The sequence below is a fragment of the Zootoca vivipara genome, chromosome 15 (genome assembly GCF_965207765.1).
Source record: "Zootoca vivipara chromosome 15, rZooViv2.hap1.1, whole genome shotgun sequence".
Classification (NCBI taxonomy): Eukaryota; Metazoa; Chordata; class Lepidosauria; order Squamata; family Lacertidae; genus Zootoca; species Zootoca vivipara.
In genome coordinates, this window is record NC_142598.1 from 6713410 (window position 1) to 6734592 (window position 21183).

At 43.1% G+C, this 21183-nt stretch overlaps 1 protein-coding gene across 7 annotated transcripts in view; it reads right to left on the bottom strand.

The window, feature by feature from the left end:
* Positions 1 to 17596, bottom strand: part of TYK2 (tyrosine kinase 2) — a 47396-nt gene extending 29800 nt beyond the window's left edge. Inside the window, exons 1-4 of one of the 7 annotated variants that reach the window (XM_088658663.1) lie at positions 17476 to 17560; positions 16693 to 16875; positions 9392 to 9596; positions 4775 to 4898 (exon numbers count right to left, since the gene is read on the bottom strand). In XM_088658663.1, the coding sequence (XP_088514789.1) occupies positions 4775 to 4898; positions 9392 to 9575 (308 nt within the window). In that variant the 5' untranslated portion in view covers positions 9576 to 9596; positions 16693 to 16875; positions 17476 to 17560. Of the gene's footprint in view, positions 1 to 4774; positions 4899 to 9391; positions 9597 to 16692; positions 16876 to 17016 lie in introns of all 7 variants that reach the window. The other 6 variants (XM_060268792.2, XM_035140387.3, XM_035140392.3 and 3 more) reach the window with 6 other exon arrangements.
* Between the last annotated feature and the right edge of the window lie 3587 nt (positions 17597 to 21183).

Here is a 21183-nt window from a genome sequence, read left to right on the forward strand (position 1 = left end):
AAGCGGCCTGAAATGTGTGGAAGCCAAACTCTTTCCAAGCGCTTCTCTGTCTGATCACCTGGAGGAAATGAGTCACTCAACCTGTTCACCAGTGGTAAGTCTGCTTTTGAATTTTTCTTACATGTTTCATGGCAAGAAAGCCATTAGAACAATGGTTCTAGGAACAGAAGTCTGTAACAACTGTCCTGTAGTTCAGTGAGAAAATAGTAGTTAGTGCAAACCGGAAAACCATCTGTACAGGTCACAGCACATAACATAGTTCAACTGTTAATATTTTAAACTTAACAAACAAACAAAAAATTTAACCAACCACCCCCCCCCAAAAAAAAACCCAAAAGAAAAAAAGATTGCGGCACATTAAGTACACATTTATTATGGCATAAGCTTTTGTGAGTTACAGAGTTCATCAGATGCTTGAATTAATCTGAGGAAGTAGACTGCAACCAATGAAAACTTATGCCACAATAAATTTGCTAGTCTTTAAGAAACAACAAGACTAAGATAGCTACCCCCTCTACAGTGTTAGAAACTAGGTTGAAAAGCTAGGAGCCAAATGGCTCCTGGGGCCTGGATTGTGGGTGCCAAAACAGAATGTCTAGTGGCCACTGGAGGGGGGATTGGAAACACTTTTTATTATTATGGTAAGCATGAATTAATATGCGATTCATGTAAGTGACACATTATTAATATCACATTTTAGCAGAAATTATTAATACGTTTAATTTGGTGTTTACAATAAAAATATTGGTACCATGTTTCAGTTTTTAAAACACTACTCTTTAATGTTAAACTCCTTAACATATTGTCTATCCTTAACATATATTTTGAGGCTTCAAAGCACATACATACATTTCAATAAGCCTTGAGTGTCAGCCAGGCACAAAAAATGGCACCCAGACTTTTTGAGGTGCTTGCAAATGAAGAATCTTTAGGCACAAAATGTGCCCAATGCCCTGCTAATTTCGAACCCTGCCCCTCTAGAAATTCTAATTTACTGTGCTTAATATAATCTTGTGACAGCTGATTTACCAGAGTGATAAAAAGCAGGACTCAACCTAGCCATGAACTCACTGGGCAACTTTTGGCAAACCACTCTGACTTAATTAGCAGTATACAAATAATACTGGCCCACCTGACATAGCTGATGCAAGGATTGCTGATAGCATGCCTGCAAAGTGTTTTCAGCACTTAATAACAGTGCTGGATAAATGCTAGCTACAATTGCTAGAGCAATTCTTTATTGTTTATGTTTTAGAGACAAACAGTATCAAGGTTCTGGGATACTTCAGCCGGCAGTGAAAATCTGTTTTCTAAACAAGTATGATAGAAGCTATCATAACTTATTTTGTTTAACAAAATTCATATACCATGTGATTGCAATAAAACCTCAAGGCGTTTTATAAGAATTAAAATTATTAATAAATACAGTTAAAGCCAATTAAAAACAGTTAAAATCCTAGCAGTAGATGCAAGTAAAATTGTACATGAACTATGAAGCCATTTAGACACTCTTCCTAGAGATTAACTAAGGCCACCTAACTGGGCTGACTTAAGAGTTAAAACAAAGATGCTGCCTGTAGATGTATGTGCAAGCAAATTTTGTTCAGGAAATACAGCACACACACTAATATGTATATATATTATGCCAATAAAGGCTAGATATATGAATGGGTTTGAGAGTGGGTGTGTGACTTCATGAAATTGATTCCAGGGTAGTAAAGAAGTAAAGAATTTATTCACCAGACAGGAAAACCGACGAGTTTCAAGATAAATGAACTTGCTAGGGTAAATTTGATTGAAACAAGCTTATAATACTTATAAGCATAGCTACATCTCCTCAAAAGGTTCTGTCAAAAGGTAATACTGCTCCAATGTTAAAGCAGTGTGCGCTGGTTCAATTCATTTGACACCACACAAAAGCGAACCTAAAGCCCAAGCTCAGCTCAGCATTCGCAGTAGGGCACAAACTGAAGGATGTTCTCTTCATTGATGTACCAGGCACCCTGCCCACTTCCTTCCCACCCACTTCCTTCTCAGATCACAGCTGGACACACACAAATCTGTCTGAAGGATCTACAACAGTTTGTACCAAAATACACACAGCAAATAGACCTAGATCACAATCCTAGATGCACTTACTAGAAAGCAAATCTCACTAAACTTAGAGGAACCTGCTTCTGAGTAAACATGCTTAGGACTGCACAGTTAAGGAGTCTGAGAAGAAAAGAATACCCCACTAGCGGTGGAAGCTGGTTCACCGGGGGGCAAGCAGGGTCCTGCTAAACCAAGCCTAGTCTTCCCTCAGTCAGCCCCCACCTGCCTGCTTTCTTACTGCCAGCTCCCTCTTTAGTCTCAGTTATTACCCTCGTAGAACTCAGCAGGGAGGATGGGAACAAAACTAGAATTGGCCCCTTCTGTCATTTCCTCTGGTGTCACCCTACCAGTTCCAACGGGCACCAGTCACCATGGCCTACTGAGGTTACTTTTCTAAAAGTGTCTATGATGCCCCAAGGAGCATCAACATTCCAGATACTTATGAAAAATTGGATTTGGGGAAGTGTTGAAATGAGGCCAGGCTGAGACCTCTCCCTCTACTTTCAAACATCCCAGTCTTGCTGTGGTGCAGCAGAAAGGATGCTCTTTTTATATTTGCACATGCTCTCTGGCAGAAACAACCAGCTCTTTTAAATTATGTAGCCAAACCACACTGACCATGACACAGATTCACATAACTTGAGGGAGGAAGTATGCTGAGGAGGAAAGAGAAAACAATTTAATTTTGACACCAACAGCAATGGCGCAAAGTGTTTCCCCATTATTAAATCAATGTATTATGTCCTGTGCCATTATTCTACTCTGAATTCAAAGTGGAAGACACTACTACTGGCAAATGTGGACATAATTAATGCTTCCAGAACAAGGGCCAACTAATGATTATGAATGCAGGATGTCTTGCATTCATGCCTTGCCATTCAACATGCCCAAAAGCAGCATCTCAATATACAAAACACTACATGAAAAAACATTTTAATACACAACAATAACTCAGTCATTTGGATATTCTATGGGTAATAAAGCAAACACCTGCTCGGCCTAATGGAATTTATATAAATGAGACTTACTGAACATTTCTTGAATATAATAATCTTACACTGCTTTCAGAAATAGCTATGCACAAGTAGGTTTCTCTGGGCAAAATTACTTTATTATATGTAAGAAAACTTGCAAAAAAAAATGCTGTTGTGTACCCCACTTCCTAAAAAGTAGGCCTTGAAACTAAAGATAAAATGCCCACTAATAATAATAATAATAATAAATTATTTATATGCTGCTCGTGCCAATGTTTTTAGAACATGAAAAGCAGCAGTTAAATATCAAAATCCACGGTCTTCTAAACATCTTTCTGAAGAATGATGTGTAGCCCCTTCTGAATACACCAAAGACCGTGATTTGCAAAATCTCTTCCAAGATGCCATTCCACAGACCCAGGACCACCATGAAAAAGCCATTATCCCTGCCAAGGCTGACTTGACTTTACACAAACGCAGGGGGAAAGAGATGACCCCAAAGGTATGCAGATCCAGGCAAAAGGGATTTGAAGACTTTGGAAACATAGTGGTAATACTCCTCTCCTACCTAGCAGTTTGACACATGTATACTGAACAACATGGGTGACAGTACTGATCTTATGGAACCCCTCACAACCGGGGCTACAATAGTGATCCAGGTGTTGAGACCAAATTTATCCAGTTATTTCACAAGCGTCTGCAGAAGCTGCTAACTCTAAACTGAGAATATGCTCACTGGTTGGGTATTTCTCTGATGTGTTAAAAGTCCTTACTTCATAAAGGTCATTCAGAACCAGTAGGAAGCAATGAATCTGCTTATTCTGAATGCCTTGTTTCAGCATGTGTAACTGTGCTAACAAAATTAACCCAAGTACTACTTCAGCTTGTCAGGGCCACAGACTTGACTAAACTAGGTATCTTTTATGCAAAATGGTACCTGCCTATTACCATTATGAGTGGAGAGCATTCCGATACAGGATCTTCTTTACAATGTAAGCATTTTTTACATCTAATTACCAAATACAATGTGTGAACTGTTTATAAAGCATATGCTTACAGTATATTGTCTGAGCTCTGGACATAAATCACAGAGAAGGAAGTCAATCTGCTTCTGCTTCTGCTGCTTGATTAGTTTTGAGCACTACCCAATTATGATCAATTGACCTAATAATTCAGGGGTCAGCATGTTCCCCAGTACCTGCTACAACAGGGGCCACCAACCTTACAAGACCAATGGGCACATTTTGTATTTTCAGAGACACCATGGGTACCAGTCACATATGGCTGCAATGAGGTCAGGGCATAACAGAATTAGAGGGAGTGCAATCATTCCTGCTTCTCTCCCCATCCCCTGCACAATCTCAGGTTTACCATGGGAAGTTATGTCCCGCTATTCCTGATTGTGGAGATACAGCAGTTAAATGCACAAGTTAAATGCTTATCAATCACAGTTCTGACTTCCTTCACCAGCTAAAATCACTGAGAGGCAGGAGAAGCTAGGTTGGCTCATTTCACTGAAATCACTTAGAAGGGTACCTGCACATTTTGCTCCATAACTTTCTATCTAAATGAAAGCTCAAGCATCTTCATGGGCTCATGGGTGCTAGGCAGGGGGCTCTACAAGCACTCAGTTGTAAAGACAATAAATATTTAATCCCAAAACTACAGAAGTGAAGGTGAAACACATGGGGAAAGGATGTTCTTACCTCAACCGAAAATGCAGAATCAACTTAATGCCACTATCTATGTCAAACACATGGTTAGGAGGGAACCATAATTTGGCCAGTGGATCATACAGTGCAAAGAAGCTCAAGCAGATTGGTGTGATTCCTGTGGAAGACAAAAAGATTTAGTAAGAAATGTTGAAGGACATTATATTGGGCACAGCTCAATAGTCACGCCTTAAAAGGCAGTAATTTCTAACTGACCCTTTCCCTGAGATAACCCTGAGCCTGGGGTTGGGGAAACAGTCAATACAAATAAGATAGCATACTAAAAGAAACCAAGAAAGCACCCTTGTCAGTTGTAACATTATCTTTACTGCATCCTAATGTCATCTAAAGGCAGAACTGAGGTTCCTATTCCCAGGATTAGGTTGCATTCACTCATACACAAATGCTTTCTTTCTTTTTAGAGAAAGGACCTCCTGCTCTGAACTTCCACTGAAGAAGTTATGGACACACACAAACATCACTGCAACCTTAGTTAAAGCATATTTAAGTACGTATACATCAGCTGCTGTGCTGGACGGAACAGAAGCCAACTGCACATAAAATTTTACTCCTTTGCTCCTGGGGCCCATGGTCTACATGTGCAGGTGAGGTGCCTTTTTAAAAAAAATCCCGATGGTGATTTAAAAAGCTCCCAGCATTAAGAACTAGCACACCTGCAAAAAAGATTTCAGTTTAGAAAACTAGCACTATGGGGAAGAGGCTATCTGCAGAGAGCGTTAGAAATGTGGTCCTTTGCCTGCAGTCTGAAGTGGTACAGTCTATTCTACCTCAAAACATTTATCTATAACCTGTTTTCCAGCTAAGGTTGGCTTCCAAAGTGGTCTACTATCTACACAATGGTATAATGTATATGCTGTCATGGTCGCAGGGGTGGTTTCTTCTAGTCCCTTGACAGCTGGTGACCAATGGACCAGGGTTTTGGGATCTCATTATCTTCCATTGAATGTGTGGACTAGGCTTCAGCTCAAATACATTCACAAATATAAAAAGGGCAACAAAGCTCATAAAATCCCACTGTTCTATAAAGTCAAAGCATGCCACAAGTCTACCCCAAAATGTAATGAATGTGAAGGTACTCCTAGGTTTGGATCAAAGCATTAATGCCCTGCCAAGCTAAAAAAACAAACAGGCAGAATGCTCAAGGCTTTAAGCCTAGCTGAACAGCTTCAGACTGTAAAGCAATTTGCAATCCATGGTCATCTATCACACTTCTTTTATATAACTGCAGATTTATACAGCTGTGTGTGGTAAGGAGCTGCAGGAAATCCAACATACCACTCATCCCCCTGCAAAGTACTTTTCTAGCCCTTTTATTAGAGATCCTTTTATCCTGGGGACTTTCAGGGGAGGGATCACAGCAGACTGAAGGTATTTTGTCAGTTCTTTACCAATGGTGATAACAGTGTGATGTTTGATGATAGCCAGACACAAGTCTGGCTGTCAGCTTCAGTTCTTTTCTTTTTAAAAATAATTTTTAATAAAGATTTATTGGTTTATGTGCAATGTCTCTTTTTTCAAGTTACATTTTCTACAGATCAGTTTCATTTGTTGAGACATTAGTGTTACATTAGTAAGAAAATGGGGAAAGAGGGGGAGGGGGAATGGTGATGCGTCTATTCTACTTATTGTATGTGTGGGGTTTTGAGTCAGCGTCACTTGTGTGGGTTCTCTTTACTATTCGCTTGTATTCCTTTGGCGGTGAGAGAGGTTGGGGTTGGCCTAGGGTGTGGTTGTTTGTTTGTGATTGGCTGTGGTGAACTTTGTTTTCATGTGTCAGTGGGGTGTGTGTGTTTGGATCAGTTTAGCCAGATTGATTCAAATGCTGTTGGAGGGTTCTTGTTATTGTCTTTTGGGGCTGTGTATTTGATAAAGGGTAACCATATTGGGGTGAAGGCATCATCTTCTATTTGTCCCTGTGTCAGTTTCAGTTTGTTGGTTAATTTTTCTAATAAGGCTGTTTCTCATACTATTTGATACCATTGGTCTATGCTTACTCCTGACAGGTCTCTCCAGTGTCTGGCTATGATGTTTCTGGTTGTGGAGAGTTAGGTGGGTTATGAGCTCTTTGTGCTGTGAGTGGGCATTATTGTCTTGGAAGATGTTTATTAGGGCCAGTTCTGGGGTGACGTCTAATACTTGCTTAGTTATTTCGCATATTTCTTATATGATTGATGTCCAAAAGAATTGGATTTTAGGACATTCCCACCACACATGGAGGTATGTGCCTGTTCCTGGGCAGCGTTAGTTTCCATTGTGTTAGGTACCACCTATTCACTTCTGAAAAGATGCTGGAAAGAAGGGATTGCTCCTCATGGGAACGGGGGACTGCTGAGGTGCTCATCTCTTGCCCTGTAGTCCTATTATGGGCACCAAGACTACCTCCCTTTCTTAATTACCCTTCAGAATGAGGTAATTTACAACCTAAAAGAGTTTCTGAGTCTGTTAGCAAAAAGCAAAAACTAACACATGGTGAGTTAACTGCTGTCCGTAATAAAGGAGAAGGCAAGCAAGCTGCTGTTCACGTCATCATAAAAGTGACAAAAAGCTGGATTTATGGTGTGAAATGAGAAAGTTTTAAACGGACAAGGGACAAGCTTTTTATTTTTTTCTTACTGTTTGACTAAAGTGTTTAAAGTAATTGAAAGCTACTTTGCCAGCTAACACTGTATTCCTGAGAATGGAATTTGCCATATCTCATGTTGTTGCCAAAACAAGGTTAAATTGCTGAAGGGATAGAAGCTGTTTAGAGACAGAAATTCTAATAAAGTGAAGCAAGAAAAACTTCAACATTCAGAATGCTGCTTACAAGAAAAGGAAAAGAAGAAAGAGAAGGGGGTGATGAAATCTTCAGGGTCCCTGCTCACTGTGGATAATTAAATGATAAAGTTGAGACCTTAGAAACAAAAAATGAAGTGACAAATAGAGAGATGGAAAAATGTTTGGATAATTCAGTTAATGGAGCTGAGAGAAAATGAGTTCTGCTTAGGACTCAAATTAATTCCAGAGGAGGGAGAAGACATCAGAGCCAAAGTTATTAACCTACTGGCAGAATTACTGAGAAAGGAAGTGCTGGGTGTGGAGGCAGAATTAAATGGGAAGATTCCAGCATGATGCTGAACTTGAAAGAAATTTGGGAGGGAGGGAGAGATGTGCAACTACTGTGGAATGGAGATGGGAAAGTAGATTATTTGGGAGAGGGGCTGTGAGAAGAGAAGGGAGGGGCAGTAGAAATATAGTTCTAGGAGCATTCCTCCTAAATAAAGCAACCTTCCAGCGCCTCATTACTGAAGCAAGAAAGGAATGCCCACAAACAGGATGACAACAAAGCACTCCCCTCCACTCTTCCTTGATTCCCTTCCCACATCATCAGCCATACTAGCAAGCCTCTCTCTCTTGCGCCTTTAAATTGAACTAGACGCTCTATCAGGTGGCAAAAGGGGGTGGGGGACATGATTGCCTGGAAGAGAAGGAAGAAGGGGAATGACACCAATGCATCCCTCTCCTATGCACCAGGATCCAAAAGCAGAGCTGAAAATGCTCATCATTAAAAGGAACTTAAAAGCAGCTGCTCTGGAGGAGAGGTGACAATGGGTGGGCTGAAAAATCAGCTGCTACAACCTTCAGAAACCTGGTGGGGGGTGGAGTTTTGCTAACACAGAAGGACTAAGTCTGTGGTAAAAGAGCAGCTTGTTTGTTATGTATACAAATTGTTCCACGACTGAAAGGGAATGCCAGAAGCTCAATAGTTGGTAACAGCTTATCAGATTTTGTGGTCAGTCAAGAAGGCTGCCCTCACTCTCCTGCTCAAGCAGGTGGTGCTGTGGAGATTGCAGTTGCAACAGGAAATCTCTATTTGGTAACAAGGGAGCACTCCTGAGCCGCAAAAAGCGACTAGTGTCCTGAGAGTTTCAAATGCTGCCACGGACATGAGGCCAACACCAAGGAGGCCCTATCTCGTACCTGCCAACCTAATTAGTATCAGCGGTGAGCACATAAATGAGGTCCCTGGGGTTTTCTTAACGCATAGGCAAGTTCATACAGGTGATGGGAGCTGCTCTAACAACTTGGTCATTTAGGGCTTCAATGATCAACAGCAGCACTTAAAATTGGGCTCAGAAATACACTAGCAACCAGTGCATCTCGTACAAGAATGATGTCACATGTTCCCACAGCCTCGTCCCCACTGGCATCTGAGAGGTTGCATTTTGAAACAAACCATCTTTAAAGGCAGCCCCACATAGAGTGCAGTGCCTATATATCATTACTGGATGTCACTGGATGTCACCAAGGCAAGGTCTGCCTTCTCTAGTTAGGACTGGTACACCAGCTACAACCCTAAGCTGGCAGAAGCCACCACATATACCTCCACATAAAATGTTGAGTCCAGAAGGGCTCTCAAACAGTGAACTTGCTCCTTTGGGGGAGTACAACTCCATACAAATCCAATTGCAAGGCTCCTCCACTGCAGCCCAAGCCTCTGGATGTCATATTCCAATGGTTTTGTATAGATATCAAACAACATGAGGCACTTCTCCAGCAAGGGCTACATGTTTCCCACATATCTCTAGACAAGCCCCATGGGCCACTTACCAATCTTCTGTGCAATATCGATGCAGATCTCTTCAGCACAAGGAGTCCCTTGCATATAGGTCTGGTACTGTTCCTCCTGCTCACCCTTCCAGTGAAGATATACCCTCAGCCCTCCGGAAGGTGAAAAACGACACCCCTCCATGTCTGATTCACTGTGCTTCACTGCACAATGGCACAGTGGCATTCTGCCAATTCTTCCAAGTCCCTAGGGGGGAGGAAACAGAGACCTCATTAAGGAAACCTAAAAAGCTTTCAGGAAACGTAGTCTTCAGCAACGCATACTCTCAGGAACATAGAGAGTGTGTGTAATGCAATGTAATATATATAGTGAATGATTCACACCCCTATACCACTTCCCTTTTGATAATATCAAGAAGAGCTTCCAAATACATGAAGTCTAAACCAGAGGAACAGGGTGTTAGTCAGTGTGTAGAGGAAAGGCAGCCCAAGCAAAAGGATAATGTGGAGTATCCACAGATTGTTTGATTTTTCCAGAATCCACATACACTAGTAGCCAAACAACAATCCTTCCTAGCAGCTCTAAAGCACAGGTGACAACAGGCCCAGGGTGTTTTGCCACTCCAGGCAAAACTGAAAATGATGCCCCTGCAGCTGGGAGGGGCAGCATTGCTGTAGCAGCAATAAAAGACCCCTGGGTGGTTTAGTCAAGTCAAATGTGACAATGGGGTGCAGCACTCATCTTGCTTCAGGCCAAGGGAGCGGGCATTTGTCCACAGACAGCTTCCTGGGTCATGTGGCCAGCGTGACTAAATCGCTTCTGGCACAACGGGACACTATGACAGAAGCCAGAGTTAATGGAAACACTGTTTACCTTCCCGCCACAACGGTACCTATTTATCTACTTGCACCGGTGTGCTTTCAAACTGCTAGGGTGGCAGAAGCTAGGACAGAGCAACAGGAGCTCACCACACAGATTCAAACCTCTGACTTTCTGATTGAGAAGCCCAAGAGGCTCAGTGGTTTAGACCACAGCACCACCCATGTCTCATAAGGTGGTGCAAGTGGTGGTACCACCCGTCCCAGATGCCCAGAGCCTGCCAACCTGAGGCAACTGCCTCACCGCACTTCATGGGTGATAGTGAAGGTACCCACCAGCACATGAGAAAGCAGGCACGATATAAATCATCATATAAGGCAGAAATGGGCACAGGAGCCAAGTCTTATTCAGTTCATCTTCTCACTGTTCTAGCTGGTAGGGAGTGATGCATTATATGGGCATTTCATCCAAGAACTACGATGGACCTCATGCATCATTCAGTTCAATCCACTGGGTTGAAGCTATTCTTGAAAGAACTACAGTATTCTTTTCTTCACAAACAACTGACATGGTCAACATTAGGAAATATTTTCCCATCTCTAAACCTTCTAAATCTAAGACTGTGTTGATTCCAATGCACTAGTGATCCCAAATGAAAACACACTTTCCTGCTTCATGTACAATGAAGTGTTCCTTCATACCAAAGTAGGTGCAGCAAGCATTAACTCAAACATCTGGTCAAACCAGAGGTCTCACTTCTTTCAATAGAGACTAATGGATCACAATACCAGCCAGGTCTTCCTGGCAGTTATACTACACAGCAGTAAAATTCCAGTCTAGGAATGTAGTTTCTTGCTGGCTGTTTATGCAGAACAAGTAGGAAGAGCACAATTCTGTCCAGCCACCCAACTGTTCCTCTCTACTCCTGATATTTAAAATAAAATAAAATCAGACCTACTATTTGGCTTCTGAAAAAGAGGAGGTTGATTCACTTCAGCATCACAAATGATATGGAATATATACTTATATCCCTGTTACTGAAATCTATGTGTATATTGTTTAAGGAGTCCATCTCAAGTTCATGTAGGACACATACTTGATCAAAGGACATGCTGATTTTTCCTCTCCTTGAGCATTCCTATTATAGTAATTAAAAATATATATTTCTACAAATTATACTGGTTCTGCGATCTAGGTTTCTTTATCTGAATTTGGAATGTTTTATTGTAAGTTTTTAAGACACACGGGCTGGGGAGGACGACCCCAACTCAAAGTTAACTTGAGAAGTACAGTACATGTTTGCAGTGTTTGAAATTAGCCAGGTGCACTTTGCAACTGGTGCAGGTCCAATTGTGACCACATGGAGATCTATGGATGTCAGGTTGGTGACTGACATCTCCATCTGGCTGCCCCCCCTCCCAGCTTTCTTAAGTAGGTAAGCAGAAGAGCTTATTTATTGCATTTATATCCCACCTTTTTCTCCAATGAGTACATGGTTCACCCCACTACTCAGTTAATCCCTACAACAACCCTGTGAGGTAGGCTAAGAGACTGTGACTGCCCCAAGGTCACCCAGTGAGTTTCATGACTGAGTGGGGATTTGAACCCTGATCTTCCAGGTCTTAGCCCAATACTCTACCCACTACACCACACTGGCTTCCTAGAGTACTTCTGCTATGCTATGAGCTAAATTAAATAGGTAAATAAATATGGGGAAAGCAAAATGCCACTTAGAGAAGGATGTGAAATATTTTCCTTGAAGCTTGAATTTGTTTTATTCTGGATTGCTTTATTTGATGTTTTAATGTGTTGTAAACCACTTTGAATTTTTTTCTTTAAAATATAATGTAGGACAGGTATAGAAATAAAATTAATAATAATAACAAAAATAAATCTCACCCAGGGGGAAATGGCACCTAGGCATTCTGTTGTGGTAACTGCATGTGTGGCCAGATTTTCCGAGGTAAATGGAAAGCCAGAAGAAAAGTGCAGAATAATGCAGAATTTAATTTTATAACTTCTATCTCTTAGAACCTATCTTTCAATTCCAAGAGTTTCACTTTAAAGGGAACTGGAAGCCAGGTTTCAGAGGCACACATGCACAAACATTCTATTAATTGCAAAAATAAGCAAATGATTTTCCTTTAAAGCTAACAAGTTTCTTTCCATGCAGCATCCTATGCTGCAAACCAAGCATTATGGGCAGTAAGAGTCAGCACTGTCTAGCAGATAAAAGTGCCTGAACCTGGACTTTAAAAAAACCTCCGTTCAAATCTGACATAATCTACCAACTCTCTGGGTTGCCTCAGGTACTAATCTTGCATGCCAGTGTCAATTTCTGAGCAAAGCTTGAGGATAAGTGTTGCCTCCACCCTTTCCTCAAAGGAATGAGAAGCAAGCAATCGGCATGTATTTTGACAGCACTTCTTATTCAATATATTTTATCTTATTTATCCTTATGTGTAGAAGTAGGTGGTTATAGGGTGTTAGGACTAGAGCAAAGATCTGTCATGAAGTCCACTGGGTGGCATAGGCTGGTCAGTCTCTCAGTCTATCCCACCCCTCAGATTTTTTGGGAGCTAGTGTACATTGCCTTGTGTCCATTGGAGATGGATATAAAACTAATGAATAATAATCATTAATATATGTTGTCTGCCATTTGCACAGTCTTATAATTGTGCAGCAACTTGTAGCTAAGCCTCCAATATTAAAGCCAACACACTCTATCCAGTACAATAGTACAGTACAGTGGTACCTCGGTTTAAGTACTTAATTGGTTCCTGGCTTGCATTCGCTCCCCGAAAAGTACTTAAACCGAGGGGCGATAGCGCGCATGTGCAAAGTGCCGATAGAGCGCTTCTGCGCATGCGCACGCCGCGGAACCTGGAAGTAAACACTTCCGGGTCTGTGGAGTGCTCAAACCAAAAGTACTCAAACTGCAGCGGACTTAAACCAAGGTATGACTATACTGAGAGATATACCATGTGCTCATTTCTATTCCAAGAGAAATATATGCATCTTCCATTTAACAATGTATCACAGGTACATTTGAAGTAAGGCCTGAACTTCAGAACTTCTTCACCACAATTAGAAGGAATGGGAAAGACTTTGCTACAAAGCACTAAAGTTAACAGACCACATTCAGTATCTGCACATCTGCTGTACTAAATAATACAGGACTAATCACTTGGGAAAATAGTTGAACAAAAAAGGAGATTATCCAGGCTGCCATCCTTGCTGACTCAGATCTGTGGCCCATGGGCAAATCAAGTTTTGTTTACTTTTGGGGGAAGGGAAGATGTATAAAACAAGAACTTATTTTAGTCTGAACAAGAATGGACAGAACAAGCACGACAAAACAAACAGGAATCCATCCTTAGTGTCAGGGGGCCTTCCTACAGGGAGCCTCCTCCCCTTTTGCTGACCAGCACTTTGCCCAGTGAGAGCAGCAGCAGTGGGTCAGGTGAGGGGAATCAGGAAGTGAGTGGGACAGAGATGTCAGGGCTTAGCGATGTTGGAGAGCCCTTGCGCCGCCAGGACCAAGAGGTGGAGGGGAGCAGGCAGCCCCTTCCGGCGCCCAAATTAAGGCATGCCACCAAACGTAAGGTCGGGAGGAGGCATTTCGGGGTGCCCAAACTCTTATGCTTGTCCCGTAGCCAGAAACATGCACTCCCGGATTCTGCAAGTGACTGAGAGGTCATGTTTTCTGCTATCTGCACTGTAAATACTATGCACAATAAAACTCTTAAAGACAGAACAGACTTGGGCGTCTTTACTCAAGAGTAGCCGCAACAACACCATTACACTTAGTCTTAGAGAAACAAACACAACAATATGTGCAACAGTGTTCTCTTCACAACCCTGATTAGTTGAACTGTGCATCTATGAAAGGCATTTGAATAATAAGCAAAAGACTTTACATCCTAGACCCTTCTTTTTATTAGGCTCCCATTAAACTGTCAAACCTGCAATACACTAAGAAACTACCCTCTATGTTTTCCTATTACAACTCTTGCATTATTATATGATAAAACCCATTGTATAAACCCAAGCAGTCAGGCAGTTGGCTAGCTCATACTTTGGCAATGAAAACAACTTCATTCAAGTTAAGAATTAAAGCTAAGATTTTACCTGATGTGCTCTTCCATGCTAACCAAAGAATACAAAATTACACCACAGCAAATGTTATAATCCCATGAGCAAAGCATTTGGCAAGGGAGAAGGCCAGGTGGGAAAACAAACACTTGCCAGGATACCAAAAGCTATAAACACCTCCGCAAGTTATAGATCAGATCACACTATGCTGGCCAAGCCCCTTCCTAAGCAATAAAAATCACAATCTTAAAGGCCTGAGATAGAAGACAAGTGTGTCCAGCCCACCATACCATCTCCTTTCCTTGGCCAATACCTATTCCACAGTAATGTTTCTCAATTCATTACACATCCCTTCAGTTTCTTCTCATATACATACAGCAATCCTAGTAAGACCCACAAGTGTTCCTCTAATCTGCACACATTTCTTCCAACCAAAACCTCCACAATATGACGGCTTGTAAAAACATCCCGTATTACCCCTTTCACAGCACCACTCAACCTATACTGGCTTGAACATGTTTATAAATCCTATGATCTTCAAAGAACTCTCCCCCCCCCCCGAAACAGTCCACTAACTCCCTACACAAATCTCTACGCAGCCCAGTAATTGCCTTCTTTCCATAATGCTAACTAGCATTGAGTTAGTGCTTTTATAACATTCAAGTCTTCACATTATCTTGTTGCAATCCCAATAACCCTGTAAGGCAGGTCAGCACTACTATCTCTGTATTGCAGATGGGAAAATGAGGTTGTCTGAGAGCTTTGCTTTCTATAGATCACTGAGTAAGTTCATGTTACATAGAAGATAGATTTGAATCAAGAGCTTCCTGATTCATTGGGTTATAAACACCTATAAGTAATCAGTGCTCTCATATTGGGGCCCAAATATCTGAAGGAATATCTCATCCCAGATAGGTGTTAAAATGCGCTGGAATTTCCACCACCATGTGAAGATTGTGAAGCGGCAATGCATAGGAGGGCTTTTTCTGTGGTCAGATTGTGGAATTGCTTCCCCTCCAAGGTGTGCCTCACTTCTGTAAAGACTTTGGGGTGGAAGATGTTACATGCACGTAACCCACCCAGGGACTGCATGGCAAAGGGTGGGATATAAATGACTCTAAATAAATAGTCAAAGGCAGGCTTCCTCTGGTTTCAAATCTCCCTCTCAACCAACCCATCTACAGAGACTCTTGTTTGCAGACAATATACGTATCCGCAGATTACATTAGATAGATGGTCCACTGGATCCAGAAGCTCCCAACCCCACTCTCTCTCAGACTTTTACCTTGCATCCAACTGCCAAGGTGAGCTTCTCTATCCTGCATCATCCCACAGTGCACAAACTAGCTAAGACCATGTTGTAAGTTTCTTTGTGAATTTGTTTAGGTAAAGAACACCAACAATTTATAGAAGAAAACAAAGCTTTCTTCATTTCATTTATCACCCTCTGTCTGCAACACTGTCAAGGGCGGATGTCAGAAGCAGGTCAGCAATAAATCACACGGCACCAGTGAAGTCAACTTGTTATTCAAGGTAACACAATTAGCTTGGGAGGCCAGGCTAGTGAGCATAGCAAGTTGTCCTGATAGCTATGCTCCTATGAGGCAGCTGCAAGGACTGAAGGTCCCCGCCTTTCCACAGTTGCCTATGCCTCCTCCTTCCCCGAGTTCTTCCCAAGCAATCTGAGACCAGCAGGGAGGGGAGCTGGTTGCATCAAGAGAGGAAACACCCCCTGACTTCTTCAGTAGCCTGCACAATCTCTGCTTCTTGCCCCCCCCCTCCCTTCCAACCTCTGCTTCGGCATCTGATTCTGGACTGCTCTCTGCCACAGGCTCTCCCCACTCAATAAACCTTGTTGTCTCTTCAGCTTCTGACCCCTCCTCTTCTCAGTCTGCTCCCTCTTCTCCCTCTGACCACTCATCATCATCCCACCTCCATCCCCCTGGCTCTGAGCCTTCTTGGGGGGGGGGGAATTCCCCAGCTGGTGCCTCCCAAGCCTCTGCTTCCAGCCAGTCCATGACACTTAGTGATCTGGTGTTGTATACTGGCTAAGAAGGTGAGTCAGGAAGTCCTCAGGAGTCGGACAGATCTTGTCTCTACCATGAGCACACCGGACAATGTGCAGTATTATCTTCATACTGCAAATGTGGATGCAGAAACAACAACAAAAATCTGCATTATCTAAGGCTATCCTGCACTGGTATTATTGGCATTACTAAGATTATGTATAAGTTCTCTGAGGCACACATGATATTCTGTGCAGTGCACCCTATGTACTATGTACTGTGCAGAGGCACCAGTAATTCTTACAAGCCTTCATAAATAGTGATTCCACCACCACCTTTTCAAAGCTTTCTTCTTCTCATAGCCTCTCTCCAGATGCCCCTCACCCTGAATCTAATCCTTTCGCTACCTCCATCACAAGTACCTCCTCAACATCCCTAGAAGCATGAAAATGTCACCAGCAGGTCTTGTTTCAAATCAGGAGTCTTCATCTAGCTTATGCAGATAAGCATGGTCAACAGGAACATTGAAAGATCTCTCTGTACTCATTGATTTGGCATTAATCTTCCACACACGCAATCTTCCCCAGTGCATACATCACAGCTCTCTTAAGTAAACAAAACATAATAAACAGTGTAAATGAATAGAAGAAAAAATAAAATGTCAACACATATTATAATCAGCTCCACTCAACGACACAAAAGCTAGAGGAACTAACTTCCACCACATTATTCCCATGAACAGCTACCCTTCCTCTCGCTGCAGGTGCCATCCTCGTGTTCATTTCCAATGCTCCGCATTTTGTCAAAACATCCGAGTCCGCACATTGCACTCCTCAGCTCTCTGGGAAGAGATCACGCCACTAGAGAGAAGCAGCAGCCATACGACTTGAGGGGACTGGTCTATCGATCCTCCAAACAGCGCATATCTTACTTTTTCTTTTCATTTGAAGCTGTCTACGCGGAAAGCGGCTGTCAGCGCCAGCGCCTCTCGCGGTTGGCCTCCACCTGCCCCCTGCCCCAGCTCTCCCAAAGGCCTCCCACCGGCCGCCGGGCTTCGCACAAACACCGACAGACCAGCCTTCGCCTCCGCGGGCTTGGGCTCAGAAGGCGTTCCTGAAGAGTCGCCTGAGCTTCCGAGTTTGCCTTCCTTAACCGAGTCCTCAGCCCCCACCCCGGGAGTACTCACGCCTCCACCTCACGCCTACCTCGCGACCTGGGGGAGGGGAGCGCCTCGACACCGACGCCCCCCCTCCCGCCGACGCCTCAGCCGAAGGCCCGCCCGTCGCTCGCGCCCGTCGGACAGAGACGCAGCTCGCAATAGGCTCCACGAGACGCCGCCTCCCATTGGCTCGCCCTCCTCCTCCAGGCGCGCCCTTTTTGGCGCCCCGCCTCCTTCCCCCACCCACATCTCCGAGTGAAGGGATTTTCTTGGGCTGGAGGCCTCGGAAGCGCATGCGCACTTCTTATCAGCCTGAGCGGCTCTGTCCAGGCGCTTCCCCGCCCAGCGGCAGGCGCGCACCTGCTTAGTCGTTGCCGCGGAAGCGGAGGGAGACAGGCTGCCTTCAGGCAACAAGGGCATAGGGTGGCCATATTTCAGAAAGTAAAAGCCAGGACACCCCGAAAGTTGTTGAGCAGCATTTTTGAGGAAGACCTCGAATTTGCTGAGCTTTTTTTTTTAAGGAAACCATCGAAATTAAGATTTTAAAAAAGTTGTTAATTTTTTCTTCTGCCCTTCATCTGAAGATCTTAGGGCGGTTCACAGCATAAAAATAAATAGCAAAACAACTCCCCCCAGTACATACAAAGCATTGTGCAGGGACAATCTGAAAAATCATTGTACTGATCGGCACTTTGTATGTTTTCTCCATAGTCCTTATGAAGAAATAAACACGTAACGTAAATGAGAGTATTGTTCTTCCTATATCGCAGTTAAGATCTGAGAGCAGTAAAATATGGCAGGGGCAAGAACAGGCTTGGGAATTTCTTTGCTTAAAGCTCCATACTCTTTAGCTACATGAGCTCAAATACTGCGCTGTGGTCTAAACCGCTGAGCCTCTTGGTCTCGCTGATCGGAAGGTCAGTGGTTCGAATCCAGGGTAGGCTCTTGCTGCTCTGTCCCAGTTCCTGCCAACCTAGAAGTTTGAAAGCACACCAGTGCAAGTAGATAAATAAGTACCACTGTGGCAGGAAGATAAATGGTGTTTCCGTGCGCTCTGGCACTCATCACGGTGTCCCGTTGCGGCAGAAGCAATTTCATCATGCTGGCCACATGACCCAGAAAGCTGTCTGCAAACACTGGCTCCCTCAACTTGAAGCGAGATGAGCCCCACACCCCATAGTTGCCTTTGACTGGACTTAACCGTCCAGGAGTCATTTACTGTCAAATGTGTGTTTAGCTAGCTGCTCCTGCACCCGCTTCTCTGAAGTTCCTAGCCTAACTAAAGCCTTGTGCGGAATGTTGATATCTGCCCTGTTATTCTTGACTCATCTCACAAACAGCTTGCAAATAATCCCAGGGAGCTTTTGTAATAATTACATAAGTCTCTGCATTCTTCTCCCATTTGTCTGATGGCCTTGCAGCTTCTTGTGCTACACAATGTATGTGGGTGGGGAAGGACCACAGAAATGACAATGGAGCGCATTTGCATGGGTATCTTTGTTAAAACACTGGGAGCATCATCAAGCATTTAGTGGAGATGACTGCAAGTCAAAAAGATGCAAAATATAACAAAGCTCAAAAAAGGGTTATCGGTCTACACAGCTAAATGATCTTGCTAAGCCGCGAGGCACAGTCACGCTGAAAGATGGACTTGACTCCAAGAGAAGCCATCAACCATACAGACAAATTGCAAGGTGTTCTGAAGACCAAGCAAACCACCAGAATCATTGTACAGAGAAAGGTGGGCTGGTTCTCACAAATACCTTCTCTCCCTGCCACTGCCACCCCTGGCAAAAAAAGGAAAGGACCAGAAACTTCACTGGTGATGACACTTGGAGAGAGGCAATGGCTTCAAGAAAAGAACAGGGGCAGATGAGGATCTGGGGTATGAAACTTCCTGCATTCTCACACATACACAAGAATTCAGGGTTTCTCAGTGGAGCATTAATTTAGCCTTCATTAGGACAGCATAGGAAAAGCTCTTAGTGAGGATAGCAAGTCTGAAACAAGAATGGACTCCATCGGAAGGTGGTGGACTCTCCTTCATTGGAGGCTTCTAAGCAGAGGCTGGATGGCCATCTGTCCTGGATGTTTTAGTCGAGATTCCTGCAATGCAGGAACTAGATGGCCTGCAGGGTACATTCCAACCTGACAATTCTTTTATTCTAAGAGTCTGCGAGGGAGCTGGCTCTCTCTGGTAGCTTGTTGGGCAAGGAGAAAGGCAGTTTGTTTTGCATGTCCCCTCTAGAAGATATTACAAATTTACTTTATTAAATGGAGATATTGAATCATTAATATTCAGTGCATTATTGTTGTTTTTTTAAATATGGTCGGGCACAAATACCTGAGTGCAGTTTATGTATAGACATTGTAGTTTAGGAGCGTGGGGGAGAAATACTTTATCATTTTACTCCCAGCTCACAATATTGCATCAATATCCCATTTTTGTCAGAAAGAAAAATGTCACTTCCAAGACTCCTAGCACCTGCAAAATGAAATGATGCAAAGCCACATAATTCAGTCTTCCTGGGCATAGGGCTGCCTTTTATTTATTTAGCACAGAGAAGAATATTCAGTCCTAGTTACTATGCCCAGCCCATGCACAATGGCATTCGTGGAGCAGCAGATGGGAAGGATTAGCTTTCGCCTGCCGTGTTTTTTAACTTCTGTTCCCTTTGTTCAATCTAAATTTCTGGCTGCCAAACATATATAGACAGACATGGCAGCAGCAGCAGCATCATTATTATTAAAATTTGTATAACACCCTTCTTGCAAAGATCTCAGGGCAGTTCACAAGATAACACGGCATGTATTCTGACTATACAGTATACAAATGCACTACCTTTCAGACAATACACTCCAATTCACCAATAGTGTCAAGTTCTATTTAATGCAGAAACCAATATTCTCTCCCCCTCACATTTGCTCCCATGTTTTGGGATCTGTAGGTCAATCTCATCAGCACCGGCTCCCACCGTCAACAAGATCTCTACATTCCCTGGTTATTAGTTTTATCTTCCTCCTACTTCCAGTCAGCAGCTTCATGCCTGTGCACAGGATGTATGAACAGGCATTAAAGAAGTCTGCTGCATGTGGATGTTGAGCGCATATGATGCATAGGTCCTGGAATTTGCCGTACAAACCATCTCTCTCGTTCCCAGGCCTAGGGAAGCTGCTTGTTCTCTCCTAACATTGCTTCTGGTTGGCTCCAGGTCATCTCCCAAGATCTGGAGAACATGTTTGATAAACATCCTGAATCATGACTGGCCTTGGTTTTCTGCCCTCGTGTTCATGAGGGTATCTGCTCCCTGCCCATGCTTGGACTGTACTCACACCAAATTGGTTCTTTAAGAAAGTGCCTGCAAAGGTAGGGGAGGAGCAATTAAGAGTATGATCGTACCCATGAGCCAAGCTTGATTTATACTCCACCTCCCCACAAAATGTCCAAGAAAACTTAAAACATGCCTGTTTCAAAACGGCTACTTAATGCCCCGTAGCTAAAACTGCAGCATCTATAGTGGCCTACAGCACTTGTCCTACTCTCCATGGGAGTGAGATAGGAATGCTGCAAACCGGTTATTTTGGCCTGCAAATTTTGTGAAATGCTAAACAGTTATTTGCAACTTTTTAAACCAAGAATATAATTTATTCCAATGAATGATGTTGACTTAGGTGTAGGCAGGCAAGCAGAACTCAACTTTAACAAGAACCAGACAGAATATTTTATTTTTTTTAGCCCAAGCTCTTGGAACCA